Consider the following 19,371-nt stretch of genomic DNA (forward strand, 5'->3'; position numbering starts at 1 on the left):
TACAATATATATATACAACAAATATTATCATATCTGCACTGCCACTGCAAATGCATAAAATAATACCTTCTGTACTCAACACTCATAGAGTTTTGATGCATTAATGAGATTTTACAGAAGACCATGTTGTGCAATACACATGGCTCATTTAGGCAGGGACTCCTGTAAGATGCCCTAAAAAATTATCCTTAATTTTTTCTCCTTTACATTTTGAAACTGGGATAATATTTTCAGATATTTTCTAGTAACTCATTTATATGCATGTCCACTATTTTTAGTGACAGCATAAAAGTGAACTGAGGAGTAGTAGCTACATTCAGAAATTTCTGCCTTACAAATATAATGCAAACAATAACGACACTTACTGCGTAAGGATGCTTTTTTGAGGTGATGTACAGTCATAAGAAAAACTATCATTACCCTTCAGAGTTATGCACAATGACACAACGACGAGGTGTTGTGGAACGATGGGACAAGAAAGTTTGTGCCACAAACCCGTCAATGTCGATTATGTGAGACACAGATACTGTATTAGAATTTGTGCTAGAGGTAATAAAAGCTAATTAGATCATATGGACTCTGTGCATAGAAACAGTACGTTTTATTATCCGGCATCAAATTCATTAAATAAAAATATGACAGAATGGTGTAGAGTCAGCAACACACATGCAGACGGGCAATGAGTATGTGCACCCATGCCAGACGTATGATAGTAATTCACTGATACAAGCCAAGTTTGTAAATTTCAGCGTGATAATGATATGTATTGCTTTCTACATACAATAAATGTTGAGTAGAAGGAAAATAATAATATGTGTACAGTCTCATTGGTTTAATATTTTGTATACCCACCCACTGCTTCCAAAACAGCCTCTAGATGTCAACACATGGATGCCACTAACTGAAGCATTTAACCACCTATCTAAAACAAACAAATAAATCGTGCACTTCTGCTACACTGTCATAAAAAAAACAGTCGATGCCTACAGATTTAATACACTTCAGAATAATTTATTTGTTGTAGTCTACAGATAATAAGTGTTGAATAGTAGGAAATAATGAATGTGCCGAGTTTCATTATCAATCCCCAGCGGGGCGCTCAGGGTAACGCAAACACGTCCAATATATTTCCCCGCCATGTGGTTTATTCTTGCTCATTCTTCCATTTCTTATAATGGGATTGTGATATGGCAACAATAGAAAGGGGAGGGGCGAACAGCAAGGATCCGCCCACATAGCCCATAATTGGGGGTAACGATAGTGTTTCTTATGACTGTACACAACATTAAAGGTCACTTTCACAGCATGTGACCCTGACAAGAACCATGCCTGATGCTAGACAATCAGAAGTGAAGACTAATGGGAGTCAGCTTAAGCCTTACTGTATCACCTACACTTGACTAATGAACACTTTGGGTAACTGACACTATCTTAAAAAAGCTAGTAAACTTTGCACAAAACAATAAATGGAAAAAAAAAAAAATCCACCGATACAATATCGTTTACCTGCACTTTGGGACTGCAGTAATTGTACTGTAATGAATTCTGATATAACGCCAATATGATGGATCCTTTTCCATTCTGTATCATGGGATAATGCAACCATCAGCCTTTGCCATCAATAACCCTTTTACAGCAAAATAATAACTTTGCATATAATTTGGCTAACATACAAAAATTTCACTACACCAAACATCAAACAAACCTGGGGGGGAGGGGGTTGGCAAAAAATAAAGAAATTTGTAATTTATTTCAGTTCCCCCAGACAATTTTATTTTGTTTAAAAAACTCACCGCAGTCAATGGATTAACTTACAGCCTCATGACTGTATCATCATTTGCCAACTTGACATACTTGTATCTCATCTGCCAACTTAATATACTTGTATCATGTCACTTTGTTCTGTTTTTTAGACTATATATCCAAACAAATTTGTAAACTTAATGCTCTGAGGATGCAAAAAAGCATAACAAACTACTAGTATTCTATTCTTACTGGTGACATTCAAATCTATTCAGCTTTAAGAGTGGTTTTCCAACCTGTAAAGTGAGAAACCAATAAACTGTATTACTTTTGCCACCAGCAAATGATTTTATTACAGCTCTAGAATGGCTACCCATCCTCTGAAAGTTACTAACTTAGATTAATAAAGTAATGAGAGACAGAAATTTTAAAAACAATTTCCAGATTAAAGCACATGTATACATATCAGAAAAACACTATATGGTGACCATATGAATCTACTGAGTAAAATCTCTTTAATTCTAATAATCTTCCAAATTAAATGGCTTTCATAATCCACATATGAGATCAGCCATGATCTCTGTTTGTTCAATTTGTCCACATTTTGCACTGTAAAGTAATTTACGCATCATGACCAAAATCATATAACATACACAATAGTCAAGACTGTTGGTGAAATGAAAATAATACACTACAGCAAAACAACAGACAACATGCACTGCCCTCCAATCAGAAGAGGGATACTTGTATGAACTTTTGGTTTACAGTGCAACCTCCAAAATTCAAAGTCTTTGTGTCTACAAACTGCTTGAACTTTAGAAAGGCATTTATCTACAATGCTGGCTGGTAACCATATAACCAAACCATATGTGCTCCCTATGTGACAGCAAGTGGGTTGGTGGAGGGTTAGTGCCCCTCCCCGTAAAACAAATAACTCAAAGTCAAACGGCCACCCCATACGGGATTGTGGCATCTGGCAATAGATAGATTATTGTCTTATTCTCATCGTTTACACATACTTTTGACATGAGCTTTGTATTATCAGTTAACCAGCCTACTGGTTATTTTCCAATATTTTTATACCACGGCCATTATCATTTATGTCTTGTAACTCAAGCTAATAATACTGTAATTGTCAGTACAGATACAATCTCAACTGTCATCCATAAAATATTATTATTGTCTCTTTCCTCACATTCTGTATGACCATTTCTGTCCTCAAACACTTCATAGCTGCATTCAAATTTAACATCCACTAATAAGCAGTCAGAGAAAATCATTTTGCATTCCATTATAATTATATTTAAGGTGGAAATTATAAGAATATACATATCTTTCACCGCTGCCTTGCGTTTGCTAGCAGGTGATCAGCTGACACTTGTTTACAGCCTACTGATGTATTGGGCGTGATGCAATAATTCCATGTTCTGCATGAATGCATATCTACAGTGATCAACAAAATGCTCAGTTTACAGCTGTTTATTTGTGAGTATTTATGATAATGCATGCTTATTCATGTGCATTATTGCAGTCTCGTAGGAATTCTGAAATCTTATATACCAGGTAATGATGCACTACATCTGAGTGCATGTGAAATGAGTGGAAAAGAATGTTGGAGGTCAATATTTTCAGTGGCGTTACATGGTAATTTATTCAAATATTGATTGCACAGTGCTGTAACAGTGACACAAATCATGTAAAGGAAATATTTTAGGAGACTGCTGCCTACCAACAATTATATTTTTATTAAATAAGTAAAATTCAACAGCTGGTGGCATCTGACAAGTGGTTACATGCTGCTGCGTAGTTAAGGGACACTTACTGAAATATGAAGAGAACTTCAGAATCTCAACACTGCTTTGTACTGTATACTGTTGTGTTTCCAACACAAAGACTGTCTTTGGGAACACATACAAAGACAGTTATTTACATTAGTTTCAGACTTTACAGATCTTTTGAATATTATCACATTTTTATGTCGTACGTGGTCGTGTTTCCATTACCACGATCGTCTCAGCACATGCACACAGAACCTACTTGCGGCTAGATTGATTTGTTGCATACTTTTTTCACAGCACTGGACAAATTCATATAACAAGGACACTTTTAAAGCCATAATTACGGTGAAGTCTAAATAATGTTCATACTGAATCAAAGAATAGAGAGCTTCCTGACCCAAGAAGTAACGGAAGTGTTTATTATGGGTGACCAGACACTACCTAGTAAGATCATTCAATACCAGATAAATACACCTGTTAATTTTAGATAACTGTTTCAGAAGGTCATTAATTTGGGAGCTAATCTGAGGAATGAAAATGGCAGTGACTGCAGATTATGGTATTCAAACTTTCATTGTGTCTGAACTTTAGATGTTCAAATTTGGGGGGATCCACTGTATAAAAAGGTTTGCTTGTATTACACTATGCTCTCATACCTACCAACTAGTTAATTTTGAGCTGGGACCAAACCTGCCAGCCTTACATTACAGGACCATAACAGGACCAAAACTGGGCAGGGAGGCTTTTCCAGATTTTTTCACATCAACTGGTTCTCTTGATCTCTTTAAACGGATGTAATTTTCCTGTAAATTTTTGCAACCTCCATGCAATTTTATTCAGCTTCAAAAACTTTCTAACTGAGAGTTACATGGGGCCTTCATTATTGCATTCAATACTGGAGGTCTTTCCCAATGTTGTATATATCTGTCTGAATGTCTGTTCATTAGCCAGAATACAAGAAAAATATTGTCATCAGAGTAAAGAGGTAATTTTTTTTTACTCTTAGGCATGTCCCTCCTGTTCTCTAGAGCTGTGGCTCTGTTTCATCTGAAATGGTCTGTTCAACTGCAGCACTAGTAATATAACCGCAGCTACAATACCAGAGCTGGACCAACAGCTAAAGTATCAGAGCTGAATTTCTGGATAACTGATGAAATTAAACATCATATCAAAATTTAAACAAATTTACTGGGAAAAATTCTTGTGCTGACAGGTCCATAATATCAATAATCCAAATTCTTTAAAATATCAATGCTTCTGATCCTATCAGTGTTCAACTTCTATCTACTGCCTGTCATCCAATCCCAAAGTTCAACAAGGGTGGCCCAACACTGACCACAACTTACCACTACTCACTCATATCATTACCACAATCTGAAAATAAATGCCCCATAACCTGTTACCTCACAAAGTACAATTTTCAACAGCCTTCTACTCCCAAAGGGAAAACAGAGGACTGGATTTTTTTTTCTTTACTGTTACCTTTTATTCCACAAGGGGTGATTGCCTGTCTGTGACAAGTCTAGCCCTCTCCCTTGCCATGGATACACGGATGTTCTCTTGCTGGTGGTACTTGCAGAGCTTGAGCAGTGCGAACATGGCCAGCCCCACCCAGCACACCCATGACGTCCATGCCCCAAACTGTGAAAGAGGAAGAAGTTGTGGGGTGGGGAGTATGGGCGGGACTCAATATCAAGGTTGGATTTTATAATGGCATAGTTGTTTCATAGTACCCTTAATGATTTATTTGCGTAATGCAACTGAACATACTCCTATAAGTTATTTACGATGCCTAATTCTGACACAGTCTGCATCAATGACATAAAAGATGTTATAGTATATTATCTATCTATCTATTGCCAGACACCTCAATCCTGTTTGGGGTGGCCACAAACAAATCACCTCCAAGTCGCCCTGTCCCCCGCCATTTCACTGCCCTGCTCCCAACTCACACCCCCCTCTCTCATATACCTCTCCACCCCATCCCTCCATCTCATCGTCGGCCTCCCCCTCCCTCTTCCCCCCTCCACCTCACTCACATACACTCTCTTCGTCAGTCTTTCACCCTCCATCCTCTCCACATGGCCAAACCATCTCAGTGTGTTCCTCATAACGCTTCCTATCACATCCACATCCACACCACAATGCTCCTTTATATCCTCATTCGTCAGCCTGTCTCTCCATGTGACTCCACAGGCTCCTCTTAAATAACTCATTTCCACTGCTCTCACTCTTGACTTGTGTCCTTCCAACAACGTCAAAGCTTCACTTCCATACATTACAGTTGGTATCACAATACTGTCATGTAGTAACTTTTTCACTTCCATGCTCACTTCCCTGTCTTATCACTGCTTTCAAAGAACCAGCAGCCTTTCTTCCCTGCTGTACCCTTTCAAGCACTTCACCCTCCAAACCTCCATCCTTACTCATCACACTACCCAAGTACTTAAACGTACTCACATTTTCCAATTCCTCACCATCCAACCTCGCTGTACATTCACTGACATCACCTCTCTCAAAGACCATCACTTTACTCTTCCCTACATTCACCTTTAGATTCCGTTTCTTACACACTCTCCCAAACTCATCCACTAAGCCTTGCAGCTCCCCTTCGTCTTCACTCAACAACACAGTATCATCTGCAAACAACAGTACAGGGAGTTTCCAAACATTATTCTCTCTCACTAGGGCCACTCCAACATCCACTACCCTACCTTGTACCTCTTTTATTACCCCATTCATGTACAGAAATAAATGGAGAGAAATTGTGAATGAATAAGTGATGACGCAGCCCTGAGGGGATATTCTCCCGCATTGGTCTGATCAGCTAGTCAGGTCAGGTGCGGGTAAGGGGATGGGTCTGTTATGATGTGGCAGGGGTAAACCAGTTCTGCTGTCGGGCCCTGCTGTGGATGTCACTGCTTGCATTGCGCAGTTGACCCTTGTGTGGTGTGATGCGGTGAGGATCTGTCCGTTCTCCCCTTTGGGGCTAAGATGCGAATGAATGAGTTTGAATGGATGAGTAAATGGAGAGTGAGTCGTCCTGTCTCGGCTACCTCCCTTTCCTTGGGGGAAGCAGCCTAGGTATATAGATAGATAGATAGATGTACAGATTGAACAACCATGGAGACATGACACATCCCTGTTTCAACCCAACTTTCAAAGAGAAAAATTCACTTAGTTCACCATCCACACGCATTGCAGCCATAGCACCATCGTACATACTCTTCACAGCATTCAACAACTTCTCCTCTACTCCATATATTCTTAACACCTTCCACAATCCTTGTCTATCCACCCTGTCATATGCTTTCTCCAAATTATGCACATTAAATAAAAAAAAGGGGATATGTCACACTACTGTATTACCATTTCCAAATAAATTATGCACATTAAATAAAAAAAGGGGGGATATGTCAAAATACTGTATTACAATTTCCTATTCATATTTTCAGGCTCCAATAACTCACTTTCAGCTGCATAAAATCATCTGTTGTTAACTGAAACACAACTCTACAGCTGTCACAATCATAAGAAGGTTAACTATGGAGGTGTTAATGGTGAAGTTGGCAGCAGGCTGACAGGTTGAAGTCAATGACCTGTCACCATCAACATCTTGTTGCTGACATGCTGCACACAGGTTAAGAAGTAGTTAGGTGTACTTTCTCCTATTCAGTACTTTCACACACAACATTTTTTTTTTTTTTCTTTATTAGTAAAAGTACAGGTATGAAAGGGTTAAATAACAATGCCTCAGCTTGACATTCTCAGCTGTCTACATGACAGTGTTAACTCTCAATGAAAACAAAGAAGTAATCCATGGAAATTGCTTACCTTTGGAATCTATCCCAATCTAACTGCCTTTAGTCATTGCTAGGGGCTCCTAATACAAATATTCCACTGATTACGGTCATTAACTCTTCTCCTGAATATAGGAGGGGCCCTAGAGAATAACAATGATAAAAAGATTGTAGTGTTTGAGGTGGGATTTTTCTTTTCTTTTAAATTCACCGTGGGCTCTCCTTGTGTTGGAAAATCTATCTATCTATCTATCTATAGCCCGACGCCCTAATCCCGCAAAGGGTGGCCGCAGACAAAACGCCTCCAAGTCACTCTGTCACCCACCATTTGACTCCCCTCCCCCCAGCTCACCCCCCCCTCCCTCATATACCTCTCAACTCCATCCCTCCACCTCATCCTCGGTCTACCCCTCCCTCCACCTCACCTACATACACCCTCTTAGTCAGTCTTTCATTCTCCATTCTCTCCACATGTCCAAACCACCTCAGTGTATTTCTCCTAATCTTTTCAACCACATCCACATCTACCCCACAACGTTCCTTCACTTCTTCATTCGTCAACCTGTCCCTCCACGTCACTCCACATGCTCCTTTCAAGTAACTCATTTCCACTGCTCTCACTCTTGACTTGTTCCCCTCTTGCAAGGTCCACGCCTCGCTTCCATACGTCAGGGTAGGGATCACAATACCATCATGCAGTGACTTCTTAACTTCCATACTCACCTCCCTATTTCTCATCACTGCTTTCAGTGTACCAACAAGTGTTGGAAAAATTGTTGTATATAGCCTATAGCTGGCTTTGTGTGTGAAATACAAGAAGTATTTGAACTAGGAAGCATATTGCAGTGTTATACTCAGCCAGTATTTTGATGAATCTCTGGCAATAACCACCATAAAGAGCAAAGGAAATCTATCTTTTTCATACACAGATACCACTGCTGTATATATCTTATGTAAAGAGAAATTAAATGAAAATCTTACTTTACACAGAAATACAGTACAGTGGTCCCTCATTTATCTGGACACTCAGTATCCAGACGTGTTCATTATCCGGACACTGAACCTTGGCTCTATTAAACCATTATCCGAATTTACTTGCTATTATTCAGACGTAAAAGTCCCCAAGAACTTCAGCCGGCCAGTCAACATGTTCAAACATTCGGTATCATGGCTCCTGGGCTTGAGCCGTGAGCGGGAAGTAGTCCATAACCCACAACCAGAGTTAAAATTTCTGTCCGTCCCTGTACTGAATGGTCAAAGCTGCGCACTCATCCGATCACTCCCTACAAACCACCAGCGCCCGAGTAATATGACTGTAAACTGCAAGCAGTGTCAAAACGTCCATACACATCCCCACCCAATGTCCAATGTCATGCAGCCACCAGATTAAGTCTTTCCCAACTGCCACCACCATCAAACACAGACCACAAGCCACAAGTACATGTTTGGTGACAGCGGCTGTCCGCCTCTCTGCTGAACGTCAAAAGTCCCCCAATCACCATGAGTTCTGTTTCCGCATGGCCACTCGGCATCTAACAGACCACAAGCCACGAGTAAATGTACATTAAAAGCTCCTGCCCACAGCCTCGCTTCTCTCCTGTTCCCATCCCTCCTTCATTCCCTCCCGGCTCCCCCTTCACTCCCTACCCTCCTGCATGGTGAGTTTTCAATTTTTTTTTGTGATTTATTCGACTACTATTGGTCATATCGAAATTCCACAAAATCCACAAGAAAGCTCATGAAATTCTGCATCTAGACATGTGTTTAACTTTTGGAATGTGCTGGCAAAATTTTGTGCTAGGATGGTAGGAAGTTATATGAAGGTAAATTTTACTCCTGAACCCTTTATTCTCACTGCATTTCTGTACTTTTACTTATCAGTTTTATGTGTTTTCATTAGCTTATCTTATGCAGTATAAACACCGGCGAAGACGATGGTATACCATTTATACCAATATAACCAATTTCCGGCGGCATATTTTGCCGTGAAATTTTATTTGAGCTGCGGGAGCATTCACTCAGCACAGATAACTGATTCTCAAACTGTCTTCAGGTTTTTTGTGGATTTTTGTTGTTTATGCATTGTTTTCTTGATGTTTAGCATTAATATGGATAATCCTATGTGTGTTTTGATGTTTCAATACAGCAGAATGACCGGAAAATAGTGCCAAAATTAGGAGGGCTGTATAGGTAGGGTGTTTTTTGGTTATCAATTTCTTTCTTTTTTTCATGGTTTTCTTAGTGTTTAGCATTATCTGTACATTGGATATTCCTAAGTGTGTTTTGATGTCTATATATGGCAGATTGACCTGACAACAATGCCAAAATCAGAAGGGGTGCTGTACATGCATTAGTGTATAGGTACAGTGTTTTTTGGTTTTCAGTGTTTTTTGTGCTTGGTTTTCTTGGTGTTGAAAATTATTTTGGATAACCCTATGTATGTTTTTATGTCATAATATGGCAGAATGATTAGAAAACACTGCCAAAATAAAGAGGGGTACTGTACATACAATAGTGTATAGGTAGGGTGATTTTTGGTTTTCAGTGGTTTGTCTGCATGGTTTTCTTGGTGTTTAGCATTACTTTGGATATTCCTATGTGTGCCTTGATGTCTAAATATGCCTGAATAACTGGCAAATGCTGCCAAATTAAGCATAGGTACTGTACAAATAGGTTCAGTATAGGTTGGAGGTTGGGTATAGGTAACGTCTGGGTATGGTAGGGGAATTGTGTTCATTATCCAGGTGTTGCCACTACACGGACATGCCTTTGGCTCTATTACGTCCGGATAAATGAGGGATTACTGTACATGGATTTCTAGGTGACCACAGAATGAGTCAAAACAATAACATTGTCTTAAGTTGAACATACAAACTTTGTACGCCTGCACCAATGGAGACCATCATTTGCATGGATATCCAGTCTCTCATTAGGTGATATCAATCAGGTTCTGAATTCCTTTCAATGAGCACATGAAGTCTACTCATGCAATATGCAGGCATCATGTGAAGCTCTACACCATTTTGCAATTACATAAATATTCGGTACTTATATCAAATACAAGTTTACTTACAGACAGGACACTTCAGCTAACCAACTATATTAAAGATTTGAAATTATAGCTACCCCATACACATTTTCTATTATAAATTGTTATAATCTGAGACTAGGAAAGAAAATGGACTGTAGGAACTTAAATACCATAATTACAAAAAGCATATATTTAGGGTAAACCTTGGTTGTTAGCTGTGCTGACCACTTGGCATCAAAGTGTTATTGCAGTGGGAAAATTTTTTCTATTCACATACTCATGTTCAATAATCTTGGGTGCAGTTATTCGTATGTCGGTCCCATCTATGATCCCAAGTATGTCAAGGAAACCTGCAATGTCCTTGAATTCTACGTGATTCCTTTGAGTATCCCTTGGATGTATGGGGATTGTGTCACAATGTTTGATCTTGATAATGCATGTACTGTTTCAGTTACGGCTCTGCTGATGGTTGGCATGGTAAGCCCAAAATCATCACCAATTTACTTGGTACCTTAGAGTCAACATCGCTTTAATTCCATGGAGAAGGCTTTGCTACTGGATGTAGGACTAGTTATGGCATAAAATTTCTGAACAATTCAGCCTATACCTTCTGATGAGTTCATGATCATCATATAAACCACACGCATGTTTTAATTTTCCTTCAAACTGCATTGGAGTCTTTGTTGTTGTCCCATCATGATCACTGGAAGAAACCAAACACTCATACAAGATCCAATCAGAGATCCTCCACATCTGATAAGTTGTGCAACTGTCTGCAGCTACAGCTGCATGTGTAGCAGCCTGACAGCTAGGACATGTACTGTCTGTGGTGTTACCTATTCTGTGTTGATATCATAAGTTCTGAGTGTGGGTGATGGCCACAGTGTAGTGTGCTCAAGTGTACTCTGTTCTGTATAGCTGGGTCTCTGATTCTACATGTTATGTTTGTGAGTGTAGTGTGTACATGTTTGGTTATGCTCGTGCTGGTGGATGGAGGTGTTGGAATGGTGTTGTCATTCTAATAATGTTCTGGAGTCTTTCTGCTGTATCTTGGTGTTGGTGGGTGGTTGTCCATTCAGTGTGATAGGCATTGTGGGCTTAGTTTGGCAGGTGCTACGTACTGTGTTCCCCGCATGTCCAGGTGTTTGTGGAGATCCAAAACTGGTCTGTGCATGCAAACGTTCAGTAGGTGTGGTCTGTGTGTGGTTTGTGATTGCATGCGGCATTGTGTTCTGTGTGATCTGTAGTTTGTGTTGTTGTGCATGCAAGTTGGAAGAAGTCTAAGACGGACCTGATGTACTGTTTGTATATTAGAGTGTACAGTCCTTGTCCTGTCCAAAGTCAGTGTCGGTCTGAAGTCAGTGCAACTCTAAACTCAGTGCTGGGGATCGCTTTAAGTGTCCTGAAGCAGGTGCTGCATTTGCGTGTAATGTGGTGTGAATGTCATGGAGGAGTTGTATGTGACACCAAGTATTTTAGTTTGAGGAGTGTGTCAGATGTGCGTTATTTAGTGTAAGATGAGGCTCTATGTGGTGTTTGTGATTGTCACTGGTGAGAAGCTCATGTTACCTTCATGTGGTTGGCTGCTGGTCACTACTCAAGTCTATGGATGCATGTTTGGTGGTAAGCAGTGGTTTCTTCGTGCCTGGGATGTGTGCATGAGTGTAATGTTGTCCGCATAGGACACAGTGTGTGTGCTTGAGTCTGGTGATGGTGTTGGGATGTCAAGAATGTATATGCTCAACAGTGTGGGTGACAGAATAAAGCCCTGGGGGACCCCATTCGGGATGTTCTTTTTTTGTGATGTGGTTCCTGTGTATTCTACATATGTGTGCCTGCCTGAGAGACAGTAGGCCAGGCAACGTTTAGAGTTGTTGTCAGGCAACATTTAGTGTTGCTGTCAAGTGCTGTGCTGTATATCTTGTCTACATGGACATGTCTTGAAACTGTGTTTCATGTCAACTGTAACACGCATTGTGTGGTGTGGAGGTTTTTGGTTTCTCCCGTCCACAATGCATTGTATGCTGTTGGTTAGCAGTGTTATGGTGATGCAATGTGGCTGGTCTCCAAGTTAGGTGTGTGAGAGAGGGATGTGTGGGGTGATGGAAAGAATAACTCGTTCCAGGAATGTGTGCACAATAGCGTAACAGGTCTATATGATGCTGGATCTGTAAGTGTTCAGTTTGGTTTGAGAAAGGTGATGATTTTGTCATGTTTTCAGAGTGCAGGTATGGTGCTGTTTGTGTAGCTGTGGTTTAAAATGGCTGCTAGCTCTTGGGGACCTAAGTATATTAGGTGTATGATTCATATGTTGTCTGGTCCCACAGCACACGAGTTTTTGAGATTCTTGATACTGCGTACATGTGTGGTCAGTGGGGTGCTGCATTGCATCTAAGTATGTCTGTCTAGGACATGCTAGCATGTGGTTAATTTTAACACAGAGTTTGATGAGTGTGTTTCCCTGCTGTATGTGAGTTGAAATGTTTGTGTTACAAGTGGTGATGGCTGCAAGCATCTTGGTCTGTCTGACACTGTTGTTTGTTCATGAGAGCAGTGTTTTGTACAGTTGTGATCTGTTGGTTTTCTGATTATGTGTAGAGACATGTTTGTATCATTTCTGTTTTCTTTTCTTATTTTTTATTGTTTATTATGGTGTTCAGCTGTATGAGTGATAGGACTGTAATATATTGGGTTATTGCCTTGTGATGAGACAGAGTATTTCTTGAGTGAAGTTTGGATTGAAGGGTTTTCTGTTGCCCTTTGGTACATGTTGAAAGTCTGTACTGCAGTGTTGATGTCTGATATAGGATGGGTGTTGCATGAAGGTAAATTGTGCTTGTGTCTGCAACAAAATGTTTCCAGTTGGCTTTTGAGTAGTTTGTGAATGTTGATTGGATTTTGCATGTAGGGTTTTGTGTGATGTGTAATGTGATAATGATGGTCTGAAGTTGCTGCTCTCAGGTGTCTGTCCTTTCCTCTCCTCCATCATTCTTTCCTTCCATCCTCTTCTGTCTTTCTTTCCTTCATTCTTTCCTTGTCCTTCTGCCTATGGGTGACTTTACACTCCCTTTTCCATCTTTCTTTCCTTCATTCTTTCCTCTTCGTTCTGCCTGTGATTGACTCTACACTGAGTAATGAGCCAAATGGTTTCCTGTACACCAGGAAACCATTTACTATGCTGGGTGGTAACCATGCAACCAAATTTTGGCGCCTGGTGGTTTAGTGGGTAATTACGGTGCTCCAATCGGATTGAGCTGGTGAAGGTTTATATCCAAGGGGTGGCTGGCGTTTATTGCTCATGTAATGCCACTCAGGAATGAGTGAGGCACAGGCTCCTATGCTCCTCATGGGGCAACGTAGAATTGGATGATGGATGGATGGATGGTCATTTTGGCTGCAAGTTTGGTGAGAAGAATGTAATGTTTAGTAATGAGATGTTAAAGTGTGCTTGGTGTGATGTATGTGTATGGTGTTTTGGGTTGCTGAGGATGCAGAATGGTTCGAGTTGTGACGAGACGATGTTACAGCATTGTGATTGTGTTCTGCTTGTACTAGTCTGTATATTTAACATTAAAGTCACCACCTGGAACTGTATCCTCGAGCACAGCTAATGCAAATATCTGTGGTACTGTGATGGATGGTGAATGTTCTAGAGCAGGGGTCGGCAATCTTTCATGGACTGGGGGGCGGAACTGCTCAGTTACTCAGCTAGTGGGGCAGATGTTTTGAAATTGTTAAAGACTACACCTCCCCCCCCCAATAATAATAATAGAATAAATATATATAATTACACGTTAATAAGAATTTCCAGTAATTATACTGAATGCAATTTTTATAAAATTAATGCATTATAAACAACGGAAATAACTTTCATTGATATACGTATCACCATGTATAGTAGAAATATTCACAATATTACCTAAAAATCATACAAAATACAATTTTTATAAAATTAATGCATTAGAAACAAAAGAAATAACTTTCACTGAAACAAGTATCACCATGTGTAACTGAAATATTAATTCACAGACTCTACACTGAGTGACAAGCCAAATGGTTTCCTGTACACCAAGAAACCATTTACTAGGCTGAGTGGTAACCATATAACCAAATCATGGCGCCTGGTGGTTTAGTGGGTAATTAAGACACCCCAATTGAATTGAGCCCGGGCAGGTTTATATCCAAGGGATGGTTGGGGTTTACCACTCATATAATGCCATTCAGGGATGAATGAGGATGGTCGCTCTCATCTTAAATGTCAGGACCAACTTGCCTAGCCCCAGGCTCCTACGCTCCTCATGGGGCAACACAGGATTAGATGATGATGATGATGATGATGATGATGATGATTGACCATAGTTGGTTCAAGGGTGTCTGATGCACTGAATTTTGTCATCTGAGGACAGGTGGATTTGGCAACATTGCGTGATGCTCCCAGGTGACGATTGGTCAATTTCCGTTGTGTTTGAACATGCATCAAACTGACTTTGTATGCCAACCAAGGCCCTCATTTATTTGTAAGATACCAGATTATACAGATACAAATTAAAGAATTGATATCTTTAATGATAAATATGTGCCTTTTAAGTTATTAGAGAAAAACCTAAACAACACTGATAACAAAAGTATGTAAAGTCGCAAATGGACGCATAGGGACCCAGTTAGCGACTGTGGTGGGAATTCAGACATTCATAGCATCGTGGTCCCGAGGTCCTGTGAAGGCTCGAATGTTTTTCCCACAACAACTACACAGTGTTACAGTCTACAGTTTACACCATGCCCTTCATTACCTCATCTACTACTATATAACCTTAACCTAGATATGTTTATTTTTTCTTGCAATAATTAGGATTTGTGTGAGCGTAACACACACACACACACACTCACACATACAGGGACCAATACATGCTGTTCTCAATATATATAGCACACATACATTTTCATTACCTTCATGGGTATCAGTAACTTTAAAAATCTGCATTTGTTTGTATTTCTTGATGAATGAGGTGTGGCAGAGTGGAATGAGAGACTACAAATGTGTCAGCTCGAGGCGTATGTATGTCAAGTTCAAGTTTGAGAAGGTGAAAGTGGCAATGATTGTAGCGTATGCACCGTGTGGGGACAGGAGTGAGAGAAAGACAGGTTTTGGGATGAGCTGGGTGAAGTAGTAGGAGAAATGCACAGGAGCTATAAAGTGATTGTGATGGGGGATATGAACAGAAGAGTAAGCACTGGTCCTGAGGATGACATAATGGGTTCTTATGGAGTACCAGGAGAAAGTGATAATAGGAACTGACTAAAGGATATGTATCAGGAGAGGAGGTTGTGCATCTGTAATTCTTATTTCAAACACAAAGATGCACATAAATATATGTGGTACAGAGAAAACAGGGATCGCGTGGAAAGAAGCCTGATTGATTACGTGCTTGTAGAGAGGTCGATGATGGGAATGGTTGCTGATATGAGGGCTGTGAGAGGGCGATGTGGACGTCTGTCTAATCATATGATCGTGGTATGCAAGATCAAGCTGAGAGGAGTGAGGTAGATCAAGAGAGAGAGTGGAGCAGTCAGGAAGGAAGACTGAAAGTTGAGAAGCTGAGGATCAAAACAATGGCAGATGATTACAGGACCAAAGTAGAGGAAGAGTTAGAATCAGTGAACTGGAATGAAATGGATCTGGACGGCCTGTGGAATGCACACAGGGATTGCTTAGTTAGGAATGCTAATGTGGTGTGTGGTGTGGCAAGAGTATCAACAAAAAAGAAGGGTACAGCATGGTGGGATGAGGAGGTTGAGAGAGCAGTGGAGGAAAAGAGGGAGAAGTGGCTAAAGTGGTTACAGGATAGGGGTTCAGTTGAAATAAGAACTGAGTATATCAACAGCAACAAGCATGTAAAGAGACTTGTGAAGAGGAAAAAGAAGGAGGTAAATGATGATCTGGGAAGAAAAATGAATGCGAACTACTCTGAAAATAGGAAGTTATTCTTGAAAGAGGTGCAGAAATGTAGAAGTGAAAGTGGAAAGAAATGTGATGGTGTGAAGGATGCTGGTGGTAGGTTACTAACCCATGGAGAAGAAGTTAGGACCAGACGGAAAGAATATTTTGAAAGCCTGATGAATGGGAATAGAGAGACCAGTGCAGCTGTAAACATGATTGATTTTGGGGGTATGCAGAGAAGGAATGCAGATCAGGAGACGTGACACTTGCACAGGTGAAGAGCGCTGTGAAACGGCTGAAAAGCGGGAAAGCAGCTGGGGTTGATGAGGTGTATGCAGAGATGCTTAAGTGTAGTGGAGAGAGTGGAATGAAGTGCTTTTTGAAGATATGTAAGAAAGCATGGATGATTGAAACTGTGCCTGCAGAATGGAAAAAGGCTGTGATTGTACTCCTGTACAAAAATAAAGGTGAGCAAAATGAGTGCAAGAATTATTGTGGCATAAGTTTATTAAGTGTTGTAGGGAAGGTATATGAAAGAATTATTAAAGAGAAAGTAAGAGAGATATCAGAAGTTCTAGTGAGTGATGAACAGGGTGGCTTTAGGAGTGGGAGAGGATGTGTGGATCAAGCGCTTGCAGTGAGACAGGTAGCAGAGAAGGCTTGTGAGGTGTTTATGGCATTCATGGATCTGGAAAAAGCATACGACAAAGTAGACAGAGAGGGATTGTGGAAAGTTTTGTGCATGAATGGTGTAGATGGTAAGCTGTTTGGCACTGTCAAGAGTTTTTATGATGGTAGCGAAGCATGTGTTAGGGTTAATGGGCATCTAAGTGAGTGGTTCACAATCAGTGTGGGCATGTGACAAGGTTGTGTGATGTCCCCATGGTTGTTCAATATATATATGGATGGGGTGATGAGAGAAGTAAAAAAACGAGTAATGGAGAGAGGGATGACACTGATAATGAATGGTGATAGATGAAATATCTCAAATTTGTTGTATGCTGATGATGCAATACTGCTTGCAAGTACCGGACAAGAGCTCAGTACGTTAGTGCGGAGTTTTGCTGAAGTAACGTGAGCGTCGTGCCTTGAGGGTAAATGTAGAGAAGAGTACAGTGATGGTTACTGAGAGAGAAGGTGACTCCCAATGTGATGTCACAGTGAGTGGAGAAAGACTGGAATTGGTGAAAGTTCAAATACCTGGGTACAGTGATAGAAAAGAGAGGAAAATGTGCAAGAGAAGTTGAAAGTAGAGTGACATAAGGAAGAAAAGTGGCTGGTGCAATGAAGGCCTTGATAAGAAATAGAGGCTTGAGTGTTGCAGCTGCACAAGGCTTACATGAGGGAGTGTTAGTGCCAACTCTAACATATTGTCACGAGTCGGCTGGTGACATTGGCTTTTGTGGGAAACCACGAACTCAAGTGGAATCCCAGTTTATCGTTCAGTAACCGCTCATTTGGTCGGGAGTTCTTTTCAAATCAATTTTTCATTGTCATACGTGATCGTCTTTGTGTGAGACATTAGCGCTTCCGCTGAGCGATTTGTTTTGGGCGCGTTTCGCTCACTCTAGCCGTTAAAAATGCAGTCCTAGCGCTCCCTTTTTCCCACGAGTCTACTCAGTCAAGTGTTTGTTGTGACGGAGAGAGGTTCTGTGCTCCAGCAGTGTAAGAGTGAGAGGTCAGCTAGCACCCAGACTCCACTAGACTACAGTTCTCCAGGCTCCCACCCTTCGTTGGTGATACACAACATTCATTGACCAGTATTTTGTTTTCGTTTTCCTAGACTTAAGAGTTTAGTTAAGTGTGTTGTTTCCTTACATGCTGGCCGGCTGCGCCGCATGTTGTTTTTTTCCTAGGCGTAAGAATTTAGCTCTTGAGTGAGTCAGTGAGTACGATCTCTGTATTTGAATTCATTTTCAAATGTAATGTTAAATTTATTTTGTAATCAATAAATTTAACAGTTCTTTTTCTTGAGCTTAATGTAATGTAAAGTCGTGTTTCATTTCTCCATAATTAAGCTTATTTCCCTTATAGCTCCTAGCTTGCATAAACGTTTGCCATTCATAACTGGTACTTAGGCCAGTCTTGTTGTATTAAGCTTAAAATCCGTTGTGCCTCCTAGGAGTTGAGCATCAGCAAGAACCTGATATTATTAATAGTATTAGTTATTTATTGTCAGGGGTGAAGTAACTTTCTCCAGAGACTAACGGTACTAATAAACAGCAACTGACTAATTAGTCTCCGCTGTGTACTGTTGAGAAAGTTTATAAATTCTCGTTCTGAGAGAGTCGGCGAAGCGGACCGGCATAAAGCAATCATTGCTTAATTCAGCAAGACAATCATTGTCCCTGCTCTTCAATATTATTGAACATTAACATTATCATTTAATAAATTGCATATATTTTAAAAACCCCGTGACACATATGGATGTGAGACTATGGTGTGGCATGAAAATGAAAAGTCAAGAGTAAGTGCAGTGGAGATGGGACTGCTGAGGAATGTATGTGGAGTACAGAGAGTGGACAGGATACAAAATCATGTGATTCGTGAAAGATGTGGAGTCAGGAAGTCGGTGGACACCAGAATGGGAGACAGTGTCCTGAGATGGTATGGTCATGTGGAAAGAATGGATAACAATGGATAACAATAGAGTGGTAAAAGAGGTATACCTGAGCGAATCTGAAGGAGAGAGGAGGCGAGGTAGGCCAAGGAGAAGGTGGAAAGATATGGTGGATGAGTGTGTGAGGAAGAGAGGTTTGGAAGTCAGTGAGGCTAGGGAACTGACAAGAGATTGAGCTGGCTGGATGAATTTTGTAAGGAGAAGTGCGTGATCAGGGATTTTGGCACCTCTTGTGAGCATGGCAGCGTCCGGATTGACTCAATCGGATATGCTGTGTGAAGCTGCAGAATGTGGTCAATGTTTTTGGCGTATCCGGTGAAGCCAGGATTCCAGGGGCTTGAATGATGAGTGAATGGAAGTGTGGCCTATTTGGACTGGGCAAGTTTGTGCTGTCTGGACATTGCTACTCCTCACCCTGCCCTTGGGTGGGAATGGAGGTCCGGATGATGATGATGATGATG

The 19,371-nt window shown here is 40.6% G+C and overlaps 1 protein-coding gene across 1 annotated transcript in view; it reads right to left on the bottom strand.

Annotated features, from left to right (window-relative positions):
- Positions 1–4,582: 4,582 nt before the first annotated feature.
- Positions 4,583–19,371, bottom strand: part of LOC145411590 (transmembrane protein 179) — a 105,891-nt gene continuing 91,102 nt past the window's right edge. Inside the window, exon 5 of the mRNA XM_080281599.1 lies at positions 4,583–5,162. Within this exon, the coding sequence (XP_080137725.1) occupies positions 5,007–5,162 (156 nt within the window). The 3' untranslated portion in view covers positions 4,583–5,006. The remainder of the gene's footprint in view (positions 5,163–19,371) is intronic.

This window comes from Coenobita brevimanus, chromosome 90 (genome assembly GCF_032717465.1).
Source record: "Coenobita brevimanus isolate Jiangsu-jjx chromosome 90, ASM3271746v2, whole genome shotgun sequence".
NCBI lineage: Eukaryota > Metazoa > Arthropoda > Malacostraca > Decapoda > Coenobitidae > Coenobita > Coenobita brevimanus.